The sequence below is a fragment of the Palaemon carinicauda genome, chromosome 24 (genome assembly GCF_036898095.1).
Source record: "Palaemon carinicauda isolate YSFRI2023 chromosome 24, ASM3689809v2, whole genome shotgun sequence".
NCBI classification, from domain to species: domain Eukaryota; kingdom Metazoa; phylum Arthropoda; class Malacostraca; order Decapoda; family Palaemonidae; genus Palaemon; species Palaemon carinicauda.
Genome location: NC_090748.1, coordinates 19,283,047 through 19,298,046, shown reverse-complemented (window position 1 = coordinate 19,298,046; position 15,000 = coordinate 19,283,047). Strand labels below are relative to the sequence as shown.

At 39.3% G+C, this 15,000-nt stretch overlaps 1 protein-coding gene across 1 annotated transcript in view; it reads left to right on the top strand.

Annotated features, from left to right (window-relative positions):
- LOC137618288 (hyaluronidase-like) overlaps positions 1 to 6,538 on the top strand; it is a 10,868-nt gene extending 4,330 nt beyond the window's left edge. The window contains exons 3-5 of the mRNA XM_068348459.1: positions 175 to 319; positions 880 to 1,062; positions 6,402 to 6,538. Of these exons, the coding sequence (XP_068204560.1) occupies positions 175 to 319; positions 880 to 1,062; positions 6,402 to 6,538 (465 nt within the window). The remainder of the gene's footprint in view (positions 1 to 174; positions 320 to 879; positions 1,063 to 6,401) is intronic.
- Positions 6,539 to 15,000: the final 8,462 nt, after the last annotated feature.

Genomic DNA, 15,000 nt, shown 5'->3' with positions numbered 1-15,000 from the left:
CTTTATCAATAACAGGACTCCGAACAAATTTGTAAAAAGACCAAATATCCTTTGATGATTCCATCCAGGATTTGATCGCTTTTATAAATGTTTCTAGGAAGTGCAGAAATGAAAGTAAAATCGAAGGGAAGAAGCTTCTCACAAATATATCATATTTTTTCCTGATGATTGCAGGTGAACATCTGGTATCATCCGGGGAAGTTCCCTCACTTCGAAGGCAATAATTCCATAGATGGAGGGATTCCTCAGAATGGTAACCTTGCGTACCACATAAGCACCTTCACGAGCCAGGTGGACACGATGCCCGTCGATTTTGATGGTAAATAAATTATATATATCGGCCCTTTTCGTATATATTAGTTATTGCATCCATAGGAAAAAAAAGGGAAAGTTAAGATTTATTCTGACATTTCTGATTGGTTTGTTTTATTTATTTTTTGGGTCAGTGCCTTCCTTCGCCCAGCCATCGATTGCCTCATGTGGATAATACCATAACGTCTGTAACAGAGCCTTCTACTGTCTTCGGTTAGAGTTCTCTTACTTGAGGGTACGCTTATTCAGACTATTCTATCTGTTTCCTTATTTCCTTTCATCGATGCTGGAGCCCTTGGGTTTCGAGCATCTTGCTTTTTCAACTAGGGTTGTAGCTTAGCTAGTAATAATAATTAACAGTGGAAGACTTATTTAGTTTACAGATGTTCGCCCTTTATTTTTTTTTTTTTTATTTTTTTTTTATTTTTTTTTTTTAATACAGACCTAACCCATCATTGGTGTAAGCCTGCAGAGCTATCCAAGTTTTATGTCAAAATTAATTAAGGAATTCTACCCACCTCGTGTTACCCATAAATTGAAATTCATCAGATCCTTACACCCACACAGGCGTTGCAGTTCTTGACTTTGAGCACTATCTACCGTCGTACGCGAGGGCTCCTGAGCAGTACAAAGAAGCCTCTCGTGATTGGGTTTCATCTCAGCATCCCGATTGGTCAGCAGAGGAAGTGAACGAGGAATCCGAAAGATCTTTCAACTCGTCAATTAGAGATTACATGGAGGTACTGATATGTATAGGAATTATTAGGAATTTGTGTAAATAAGGCAAGTCTTTTCAAGTCTAAGCCATCTATATTTGCAAGAAATTGTTGGAATAGAAATGCAGAATTAGTCACTAGCAGAATGATTTAAACCTGATAAAGGGCATAATAGCTTAATAAAAAGAAAGAAATTGCACATGTGATTATGAATGCAACTAAAATATAGCTTATAAAGTGAATAACTTCATCTCCACTTATCAACTGATTTATTACTCAAATTATAAATAAGCACTTCAACTAAAACTTCCAGATAGTATACAAATAATATTGGTATACGCATTATTTCATGTTCATTAGATGAATGTACCTTCATCAACCGAGCAAATCGTGTAAATATACATACATACATATACTAAGGCACTTCCCCCAATTTTTGGGGGTAGCCGACATCAAACAAATGAAATGAAAAAGGAGACCTCTCCTCTCTACGTTCCTCCCAGCCTGACAAGGGACTCAACCGGGTTCGACTGATACTGCTAGGGTGTCACAGCCCACCCTCCCCCATTATCCACCACAGACGAAGCTTCATAACGCTGAATCCCCTACTACTGCTACCTCCGCGGTCATCCAAAGCACCGAAGGAAGCAGCAGGGCCTACCGGAACTGCGCCATAATCGCTCGCCACTCATTCCTATTTCTAGCAAGCTCTCTAGCCTCTCTCACATATATCCTCCTATCACCTAGAGCTTTCTTCACTCCATTCATCCACCCAAACCTTTGCCTTCCACTTGTACTTCTCCCATCACATCTTGCATTCATCACCTTCTTTAGCAGACACCCATTTTCCATTCTCTCAACATGGCCAAACCACCTCAACACATTCATATCCACTCTAGCTGCTAACTCTTTCCTTACACCGGTTCTTACCCTCACTACTTCGTTCCTAACCTTATCTACTCGAGATACACCAGCCATACTCCTTAGACACTTTATCTCAAACACATTCAATTTCTATCTCTCCGTCACTTTCATTCCCCACAACTCAGATCCATACATCACAGTTGGTACAATCACTTTCTCATACAGAACTCTCTCTACATTCATGCCCAACACTCTAATTTTTACTACTCCCTTAACTGACCCCACACTTTGCATCCTTCATTCACACTATTCACACTATTCTATCTTATTTTTTTTTTCTTCCTCTTGTTTTTTTGAAATGGTGTGTTGGGCAGGCTTAATAGAAGGGCCATGGATGCCTGGTGGTTTATCAAGAGGTTGTCTTTTCCTTTTTCTGATTTTTTCTTCTCAAAACCATCCTTACTGTCCTCCCTTCAGTTGAAGTGGCTATCCTGGAGGGTATTTAGCCTTGCATGGTGTATCGGTTCCTCCATGTTGACCAGTTTTTCCGACTTTTTACTATAGTCTATGGATATCATCAATCACTTTTATTATTATTCTGTACATATTGTTTTTGTTTTAATTCTTGTTAATCTAGTTTTTAAGTATGATGTCTCTTTTTTATTTCTATTAATTCTTATGCTGTCTGGAGACATTGAGCGAGATCCGGGACCAGTACGTCCTAGATTTCGTCAATGTCGTCTTCTGTATTGCAATATTCGTGGTCTTCATGCTAATATCCGAGACCTTACAGTTGCGTCTAGACAGTATGATATTCTTTTGTGCTCAGAAACTTTGGTTTCTAATATGAGGCACTCATCTGAGCTCCTTATAACTGGTTTTAAGAAGCCAATAATGCTGAAACGTGATTCCATTCCTAGGGCCAGGGGAATGGCGGTGTATATTAGGACCGAGTACCCTGCCTCTCATAAGTCCTGCTATCAATGTGGATGTCATGAGATTCAGGTAATAAAAGTTTTTGGCAGGCATAACAACTTTTATTTATGTTCAATCTACCGGAATCCAGACATGGATGATTCTATCTTCGATTGTCTTCTTACCATTATGGCTAAGATACAAGAAGATGATAGAAAGGCTTCGTTTGTCTTTGTTGGTGATTTTAATGCTCACCATAGGGAGTGGTTGAGTTCTATCTCTCCTACCGATCGCCATGGCTTAAGAGCTTTAGACTTTGCCTCGGAATCAGGCTGTGAGCAAATCATAAATGAAGCTACTCACAGGTCTGGTAATTGCTTGGACCTCGTATACACTGACTCCCCTGGCGTTATAACTAGTAAGGTTGGTTCTCCAGTCGGGACTTCTGATCATGCCTTGATTTCATTATTAGTGAAGACTGAGCAGCCTGTCCCTGATATATCATATTCTTGTAAAATTTATATGAAATCCCAAGCAGACTGGAATGGGATTTTGCATGATCTTTTGTGCTTGAATTGGTCACAATTATATAATAGTGTAGATCCTGTTGTCCCTTTGAATGAGAATCTAGTCAACATAATTGATAGGCGTATCCATTCTCGTGTGCTAAGGTACCGAGTGAAGGACAAACCGTGGTTCAATGATGATTGTAGACGTGCTTATTTGGAGAAGCAGGAGGCCTATCACCTTTGGAAGGGTAACAGATCAGATTTAACCTGGAACAACTATATTCAGCTTCGAGCTTTTGCTCAGAGAGTTTATGCCTCAACTGAAAAGGAGTACAATTTAATCATAAAAGAAACCCTCTCTGGTACAACTCAGGAACATAAATGGTGGTCTACCCTTAAATCTGCACTCTTTGGTGTAGATGCAACAGTTCCTCCTTTACTTAAACCAGATGGCTCAGTCACTCACTGTCCAAAGGAAAAGGCAACCCTTTTGGCTGATGTTTTTGACAGTAAACAGAGTAATGAAAAACTTGAACTTCCTCATTCCTGTTTTCCTGAGGCTAAACTAACTAGTTTAGCTTTTTGATCTCGTGAGATTAAAGCTCTGTTGATGGACCTTGATGCTTATGGAGGTGTAGACCCTAATGGTATTTTTCCTTTGTTTTTTATAAAGACAGCAGATTTTTTAGCTCCAAAGTTATCTGTTATTTTACGCAAGTTAGCAAGAAGAGGAGCTTTTAGCACTTGTTGGAGAATTGGTAATGTTACTCCTCTATGTAAATGTGTTGTGGTAGCTCAAGTCCCACTGATTACCGCCCAATTTCCATAACTCCCATATTATCTAAAGTTTTTGAACGTCTTCTGGCAAAATGTCTTAATAGGTTTGCTGAAGGTAATCATCTATTCCCTAGTTTGCAATTTGGTTTTCGGAAAGGCCTTGGAGCATGTGATGCCCTTCTTACAATCTCCAATGCAGTACAGAAATCCCTTGATTGTGGTCGGGAAGTTCGTATGATTGGCCTTGATTTTAGTGCTGCCTTTGACCGTGTTAATCATGAGGCCCTTGTTTTCAAACTGAAACAGTTGGGAGTGGGTGGGTCGTTTCTTAGCATTATTATTGATTTTTTAAGTAGTAGATCTCAAAGAGTTGTTGTTGATGGGCACCATAGTGAGTATAGGAATGTGATATCCGGTGTTCCACAGGGTAGTGTTCTTGGCCCATTACTTTTCATACTATATACACATGACATGTGGTTTGGCCTAGAAAATAAGCTTGTTGCATATGCAGATGATGCTACTCTCTTTGCATCAATTCCATCCCCTGAATGTAGATCTGGGGTTGGTGAATCCCTTAATAGAGATTTAGCTAAAATTAGTGCATGGTGCAAATTATGGGGTATGAAGTTGAATCCTAACAAAACTCAAAGTATGATTGTAAGTAGGTCAAGGACGGTGGCTCCTCAACATCCGGATCTCAGTATTGATAATGTTTCTTTAAATTTGTATGACTCTTTCAAAATTTTAGGCGTGATTCTTGACAGCAAATTTACTTTTGAGAAACATATAAGGTCTGTGTCTTCTTCAATTGCACAAAAAATTGGCTTATTGAGAAAGTCTTTTAAGATATTCGGTGATCAATCTATTCTGAAGAAGTGTTTTAATTCTTTTATTCTACCTTGTTTTGAGTATTGTTCTCCTGTCTGGTCTTCAGCTGCTGATTCTCATCTTAATTTGTTGGACAGAAACTTACCGTCTATTAAATTTCTTATTCCTGATCTAGATATTAATCTCTGGCACCGTCGATCAATTAGTTCATTATGCATGTTGCATAAGATTTTTCATAACTCTGACCATCCTTTACATTCAGATCTCCCTGGACAATTCTATCCTGTTCGTAATACTAGGCAGGCAGTTAATTCTAATAGCCAGGCCTTCTCCATCATAAGACTCAATACTACGCAGTACTCTAGAAGTTTTATTCCAGCTGTTACCAAGTTGTGGAATGATCTTCCTAATCGGGTTGTTGAATCAGTAGAACTTCAAAAGTTCAAAGTTGGAGCAAATGCTTTTTTGTTGACCAGGTGGACATGAGTCTTTTTATAGTTTATATATGACATATTTGTTGTTGACGTTGTTAATAGTTTACATATGATATATCTCTTTTGACATTACTTTTTTTAGAATGATTTATTGTTAATTTGTTCTCTTCAGTTATTTATTTCCTTATTTCCTTTCCTCACTGGGCTATTTTTCCCTATTGGAGCCCCTGGGCTTATAGCATCTTGCTTTTCCAATTAGGGTTGTAGCTTGGATAGTAATAATAATAATAATAATAATTCACTCTCTGACGTACATCTACTCCCACTCCACCATTTGCTGCAACAACAGACCTCAAGTACTTAAACTGATCCACCTTCTCAAGTAACTCTCCATTCAACATGACATTCAACCTTGCACCACCCTCCCGTTTCATACATCTCATAATCTTACTCTTATCCACATTGACCCTCAACTTCCCTCTCTCACACACCCTTCCAAATTCTGTCACTAATCGGCCAAGCTTCTCTTCCGCATCTGCAACCAGTACAGTATTGTAGCGGGATGTATACAAAACACAACCCCCACACCCTTGATCACTCTTACTTCCAAAATATCCCACAACACAAACTTTCCCCTTACTTTACTTTAAACTAGACTCTTGGACAGAAGGAAAATGAAAACAAAACATAGCCTTAAAACTATATTAACGCAACCAAAAACAGAACACAAATCATTAAACTTAACACAAAACAGACAAAAATAGCACTTTTATATTTATATATTATAGCTGTGTGTGTGGGTACACAGAACTCACCAATAATCGAAAAAAATAATATCCTTTACATAAACCCAACACCGTCAGTCCACATACAGTACCGAAAAACATTTACCCACACACAGTACCGAAAAACACTTACCCACACACAGTACCGAAAGACACTTACCCACACACTAAAATAAATCACTTAATATTAACCCAATCGTATACCACAACCCAGAAATAAATCAATATTTGTTTAAGTGTGGAACTCTTTATCCACACTAGGGCCGACAATCCTTTTCGGCCAAAGCCACAACTCCCTGGCAGACGTAACACTGGCACAAGCTGCTATAACTGCTTCACTTAATTTGGCAGTCTATATCGTCATCATCATCCTCATCAATAAGCAATCGAAATCGTAATTGTAATAAACAGGCCAGGTCGTCAACAGTTGATCAATCCACTAGAGCATTCTAAACACAAGTTCCTTAAGTAAGCCAGGTCATCAATAGTCAAATTCAAATAAATCTTCTCCCCAAAGGAGGAATCGCGGCCTGCCAAAATAAAAAAGAAAAACACTTATGAACACTCCTAACTAACTTAACTATCGCACTATAATCAAAGATAAACAATAAACTTTCTATCACTCATGAACGCGCCTAACAAAAATAAATAAAAACAGTACTTACTCAGAACATAAAAATACTAAACAGCCGGCTTCCGAAGAACAAAAAAATGCAGAACCGACTCCTTCTATCGTCCAAGATCTAATGCTTTCGCCCAAGACATTCATCACCGCCTATCCTAGCTAAAAAATGTAAACAAACAACCTCAAATATACCAACAATCTTTCCAACTTCAAACAATCATTCGCTAATTATCCTTGTTCTTCGGCGCGCACCGCGGACACACAAAACACGCACACACAAACGCACATACACACATTCCCTCGCGCACGCGCAATCTAACAAAACTAAAGCAAATGAAATTCACTCTCTCTCTCTCTCTCTCTCTCTCTCTCTCTCTCTCTCACTCTCACTGACAAAACTAAAGCAAATAAACACTTTCTTTCTTGCGGTTTGACAAAACTTAAATAAACACTCACTCTCTCTCTCTCTCTCTCTCTCTCTCTCTCTCTCTCTCTCATTAATGACAAAGCTAAAGCAAATAAAATGTCTATTTAACAATACTAAAACAACTCTCTCTCTCTCTCTCTCTCTCTCTCTCTCTCTCTCTCTGTGTGACAAAACTAAAGCCAATACTGTAAACACTTTCTCTCTCTCTCTCTCTCTCTCTCTCTCTCTCTCTCTCTGACAAAACTTAAATAAACACACTCACACTCTCTCTCTCTCTCTCTCTCTCTCTCTCTCTCTCTCTCTCTCTTGATTTGGCAAACAAAAAATAAATTAAAATAAAATTAATCCTCCACATTCCTCCCCCCTTACTTTGCCAAATCCTCACACAACACTTACCTATTTTCTCATTACCCAGTCGCAATCAGGAACAGGACCTCGGCTTCGAGTAACTGGGCCTTCATATACCTGCACTCTCTCATTCACTTCTTCCATGTCGTTTTCATTCGACGTACTACTACAATTCCCGTCTATGCTCTGCTCGTCTAAGATATCATTCACTATTTCATCTACCTCAGTTTCATCTGGCCCGAAAATCCCACTAATTTCTGTCAACAATTCATCCATTACATCTAAACCAATTTCTACTTTAACAAAAGAATCATTCATACGGCTTATCATTCTCCTATCTTTCATTCTCGTGTCCGTCATACGTTCTCTTGCCTCATCTAACGAAAAACCACACACACTATAAGTATCATTCATACTCATCCAAGTTTCATCTGTATTAATACATTTATCTTCCATACTCACCTGTACATTTACACCCTTGCCCTGCTTATTCTGATTCCCGCCAACAACTACAAAATTTTCCTGTCTTTTATCCCCAGTACAATTCTCAGAATTCTTTTTCCTTCCATACTCTACTAACACCAATTGCTTATCTTCTAAACCTAATGCCTCACACATACTCGGTTCATACTTGTTCGTTTTCAGCCATTTATTCATACCATTCTCCTGAATATATCTTGGTACCTCCTTCCATTTTCGAAACTGATTGTGGTGTGCCCTAACCTTTTCCACACTACCATCCACACTTACCTTACCTAAAACATAACTCAACCCACTAGAACCAACATCTAACACCTCATATGGACCTTCAAACTTATCACGTACCTTATTGACATTCATTCTTCCTTTTTCAATTACTTCTTTTAACACTTTCTCTCCCACTTTGTAGCTTTCAAATCTCTCATTTGCTTTCTTCCAAACATCTCTATCATTCTCGGACACACTCAATCTCGGTCTTACTATCTTTTCAAAATTCAACACAAACTTACACGGAGACATACCAGTACTCTTGTGCACCGTCGCATTATACGCCCACAACGCACGCCCAACATACAAATCCCAATCATTATCACATGTACTCATCATCCGCAAAATTTCTGTTAAGGTTCTTACAGTCCTTTCAGCCAAACCATTCGCACTTGGCATATACGGAGTCGAATACACATGTTCAATGCCCCATTCTCTCAACATCTGCTCAAACTCCCATCCAACAAACTCCGGACCATTGTCACTTAACATTTTTGCAGGCTTACACACACTCATCGGCAACATCACTTGACTTACCATTCTCGCTACAGTCTCACTTCTTTTATTCTTGATGGGTACTGCATATGCAAACTTGCTCATATGATCGACCATGACAATCATTCCCACATGTCTTCTCGCAGTCACAGGCAACGAAACACAATCAATCACAAACATCTCAAATGGCTCTTTCGTGCGTAACCTCAAAATAGGCGGACTTGCATGCATGCTCTGATACTTTCCCTTCTGACAATCCTCACAAGTAGTCGCTACATCCCTACAAATTTGACTCAACCCAGGCGTAAACAACCTCTCTCGCATGCATTCCCACAATTTATTCTTCCCCATATGCCCATACCTGTCATGCACTACCATACACATACTTACAGCTGCATGCATTGGAAATACAGGAACATATATATCTTCATCCATTCCCCTATGCAAAAAATACACAATATTCTTACAAACAATAAATCTTTTAACAACTTTCTTATACGCTTCCAAATCACACGGCCATTCTTCCACCCTAATACCATTTAAAATACATTCACGTAACCTATTTATTTCGAAACATTCACCTTGCATTTCTTCCACCTCTTCTTTGCTTAACAAATCATCTTCACTCTTTGCAATATCAATCATGCCAACAAAATTCGCCATGAATACACTATTATCCTCAATTACTATTACCTTACAGCCATTCTTTGAAAGCAAACCTTTACCAACATCAACTGACACATGATGCAACCTCAAAAAATCTATTCCCATCAAAAAACAACTAGGCATTTCATTCTCTCCCATTACAATAAAATTATGTTCAACTTCCATACTCCCTAGTTTCACCTTCAACCTCACTTCTTCCCAGACAAGTAAACTTCCCTGACCTATTCCATGAATTCTCACACTCGTACACTGTCTTTTCACTTCCCAATTGTACCTCTCAATTTCCCTGATAACCGACTCATTTACTAATGACACTTGAGCACCCGTATCAATTAAACTACAGTATTCATTCTCATTTATATTCACATATGTCATCATCCTTCCTTTTACACCATGCATACATACATTTACTCTCCTTTCAATTCTGTCGCTCACTTCACCAATATGTTCATCATCATATTCACTGTCCTCTATACAGTCATATCTTAGGTTAAGGTCACTTGCACCATTATCCTTCTCGCTCAACAATTTGCAACATTCCTCCTTACATTGAATCCTCAAAATATATTCCCTATCATTCTCCTTACATGCCCTATATTCCATCGGTCGATTCCATCCAAAATACAAATACACAGTTACACCATACAACATACTTACCACCATTAATATCTTTGATAATACTTCCCCTTCTAGTACACTACTCTCCTCCTCATATACCATTTCTTTTGACACTTCATTCATCACCCTTCTTTTAAGCTCAGTTACACTACATGGTATTTCCGTATCTAACCCCTCTTGTATTAACTTACTTAAACCCATTAGGATACACTTATATACCATATCTTCCCCTTCACAACACTGCTCCACAACTAAACCTTCAGGCAACCTTTCAGAATTCTGATTACTCTCTTTATCTTCCATCCTCCCATGCATCCTCGACATCGCATCTGCTATCACATTCTTATTTCCCGGTACATATTCTAACCTAAAATCAAATTCATTCAAATCCTCTATGGTCCTAGCAACCCTTGCATTCACACACTCTTTCCTTATCATATACACTAGGGGCTGATGGTCAGTACGCACAATGAATTTTACACCATACAAAAATACTTTCAATGCTTTCACACAAAATCGTATTGCAGTCAATTCCCTGTCAATCGTCGAATACTTCCGCTCAGCTTTATTAAACGCTTTACTAACATACGCTATTACTCTCAATTGCTCTTCTCCATTTACTCTCTGCATTTGAACCAAACAACCACCCATACTAACCCCACTCGCATCCGTATACAACTCTAGCATACTCGCATTTTCACTGTAGTCTGGAAATGCCAAAGTGACGTCTTTCGCGGCCTCTTCCTTCAACCTTTCAAACGCTTCTATCATCCGATCAATCCATTTTAATTTTGTACTATTCCTTTTACCCGTCCATTCATTCAACGGCTTCCCTATACCTGAACAATCTCTAACAAACTTGCGCCCAAACTCAACCAAACCAAGAAAACCTTGCAACTCACGCACAGTCCGGGGACGTGGAAATTCTCGCACCTTATTCACAAACTTGTCACTCTTCCTTATACCAGATTCACCCACTACATGCCCAAGAAATTCCACCTCCCTGGACAACCATGTACACTTCTCAAGCTTAATTTTCACACCAACTTCAATTAACCGCATCAACACTGCCTCAAGCAACCGCATATGTTCCTCAACAGTCTCGCTCGCAATCAGAATATCATCTATAAAAACAGTCACCTTCTGTCGATCGAAACCAGCCAATACAACATTCATCGCTCTTTGGAAGGCAGCAGGCGCATTAGCAAGACCAAAACTCAACCTTTTAAATTGAAAGTGACAATTCGTACTTGAAAATGCGGTAATGGGCCTGCTCCCCTCTGCTAGAGGCATCTGGTAATAGCCCCTCACCAAATCTAATTTAGTAAAAACTTTCATTCCATGCATCTTATAAACACAATCAGACACCACATTCATTGGAAAACGTTCTTTAACAGTCACCTCATTCACCTTCCTATAATCATTACACATGCGTAAACTTCCATCAGGCTTTCGTACAGGGACAATAGGGCTATTCCAGGCACTCTCACTCCTTTCTATTACACCCATACGCTCTAATTCCTGACACTGCTCCTCTATCTCCTTGGCAATAGGCGGAGAAAAATGCCTGGGACGCTGATATATGGGGGTATCATCACTGAGAACTATTTTAAATTCTGGCAGGTCTGCCCCCCCACAATCATTGTCACCGAGACTCACAACTCTCCGCTTATCCCATAACATCTTAAGCAATCGTTCCCTTTCGACCTCATTTATACTCTCATCTAACTTAATTCTTCCTTTCAACGTATCGTAATCCCAATCGTCATCGTTCTTTACCTTACCAGCCATTACCTGTCTCGCCTTAACATATCTTCCATCCTCTACATTGATCAGTGTATACATACATCCCATGCAATCGCCCTCACGTATTCCACGTACTCTCTTCCTCCTAACACTCGGCAACAACCTTACATACACCTGGGGTTCCTGCATATTCATAACACCATCATATATATACGCACTCGTTTTCACCAAATTACCTGCTTCCATACCTTCCACTACATATTCATCCTTATCACTATTTGAAATTCCCAGACTGCTCGGCCATGCAACTTTTACACTAATCACCTCACCTTTCTTACCCGATAACTTTACACTTTCCTTTGCTACCAACGGCACTCCCTTCCACACCTTCGTACTCACTCTGCCGTCTTCCTTTAAATAAAATTCCCCACAAATATTACCTTTAACCTTTATTTCAATCATATTCACACTTGGATGTACAATCATACCACATTTTTTCAGAAATTTATACCCAAGCAGTACGTCATATTTCTCATTCGCTCCCTCAACCACGTAAAAATCATTATCCTCCATCATCAGCCCCCAATCATAACATTTTCCCGCAACTTTCCTTGCACAGGCATACGCAAATTACCAATACCTTTTACTTCACCCTTACATCCTTTAAATTCACAAACCTCTTTTACCTTATCATATACATTCCTAAACATTAAATTGACACCACAACCAGTATCAATCAAACCAACCAACTCTACACCATTAAAAATCATTTTCACACTCATGCAATCATGTGCTCTTTCTCCCATCACATCTTCATGCAATAAACCCTCACGAACATGCATCACATTCACTCCCCACACACACGAGGACTCACCCAGCTGAACCCTCTGATTAATTAGTTTCCCGAACATCCTGGCTGACTTGATCCCTTCTTTCTACAAACCCTAGCTACATGCCCATCTGCACCACATTCAGTACACTTACCCCGCGGCTCCTTGCACATTCTAGCATAATGACCATCCTTACCACAATTACCACAAATTACATTCATACGATTATTACGGCATCCACTCGCTAAGTGTCCAGTCATACCACACCGATAACACTTAACCACTTTCTCTTTCTTACAGTCGCTAATACGATGTCCTGTCTCTCCACACCCGAAACATGCTCCTAATGCCCATCTACACTCGTTCTTTTTATGTCCTACCTTCCCACACCTATAACACCTCTCTTCACGGATACCACTACCTAACCTAACTTGCTGCGTACTAGCACTTCTATCTCTCCAAACTTGATTTCCCTGTCTAAACCCGTCATTTCTCGGCATGGGTATTCCTACATTACTCACCCTAACACTTCTATCTATTACACTATCAGCTGCCCTCATTGGCCCTCTCATAACAGCATCTCTAAAACTACCAAATTCTGGCACACATTCCTCCATTCCAGTTCTTACACTCACAGATTTACTTTCTTTCATACACCTATCCAACTCGTAATCCTCAACTATCTCTAAAATATCATCCCAAGTCAATCTCTCTCTAGTCCACCTCATTTTCTCCTTCCGTTTCAAATTAATAAACTCACACACACTCTCTGGTACTGTACCCAAAAACTTCTTCATTAGTTCCTTATTTTCATTTATTCCTTCGTCCCCATACTTCTTTCTAGCCAATGTTTCTAACCGACATACATACATCGAGATTGCTTCACCCACCTTCATTCGTGCTTCATCAAAATAATTTTTTCGCTTATACCTAACACTACCTTTCATACGTTTTACCTGTTCAATTATCCTCTTCTTTACACTTTCATACTCAACCTCTCCTACACTCATTATCACCCCATACATCGTCAACAAATATCCTGACAAAAATTCTCCCAACTCCCTAGCCCAAACTCTCTTACTATCTCCATACTTAGCCTGACAAAACTTTTCATATTCCCTAAAGAAGTCATATACATCCCTACTGCTATGTTCATTAAAACTTTCACACCTAGGAACCTCTCTCATAAACACTGTCTTACAAACTTCCTCTACTTCATTCTCACTACTATCTTCACTGTCTACTCCCTTCTTGTTGCCTTCTTCTTCATTTGAATACAATGAATCTAATTCTACACTCAAAGTCCTATCTTTAACTATCCCCTTCTTACCCTTTTTCTTACTTACCACCTTCACCCAATCATGATCATCCTCACTCACACCTTGACCTTTCTTCTTTTCTTTCTTCACATTATCTTTACCTTTCTTCTCCTTCTTCCTATCACCCTTCGTTCCAATCTTACTATGTCTAGGCCCTTTACTTTCAATATCACTATCACTACCTTCCCCATTATCACTTACCCTATCCTCTTCCACAATCAACCCGTTACCAGAAGCAGAAGCCACTCCTCCGACTGCACCTTCACCTATAACAGTTTTCATCATCCCCATTACTTGCCCTATCATAGCTTCCATTCGTTTCTCATTTTCTCGCATCCTCATCTCAACACCCTCTTCCACTCTCTCTACAGTTCCCTGAAGTTCCCTAAGTTTCCTTTGCATCTCCTCATTCTCACTACTTAACCTCGCATTCTCCAACAACAACCTCTCCTCTCGCTCATTAGACAACCGCAATTCCTCCTTTAAAATATGCAACTGTTCTTCCATTAACTCCATTTCAATACTATTAATATTTTAAGTAATTCCAAAACCTATTTACCCTTGTCCAACAGTCCAGTTTCAATCCCACCTTCAACAGTCGTCCCTGTTCGGGCGCCAAATTTATGTAGCGGGATGTATACAAAACACAACCCCCACACCCTTGATCACTCTTACTTCCAAAATATCCCACAACACAAACTTTCCCCTTACTTTACTTTAAACTAGACTCTTGGACAGAAGGAAAATGAAAACAAAACATAGCCTTAAAACTATATTAACGCAACCAAAAACAGAACACAAATCATTAAACTTAACACAAAACAGACAAAAATAGCACTTTTATATTTATATATTATAGCTGTGTGTGTGGGTACACAGAACTCACCAATAATCGAAAAAAATAATATCCTTTACATAAACCCAACACCGTCAGTCCACATACAGTACCGAAAAACATTTACCCACACACAGTACCGAAAAACACTTACCCACACACAGTACCGAAAGACACTTACCCACACACTAAAATAAATCACTT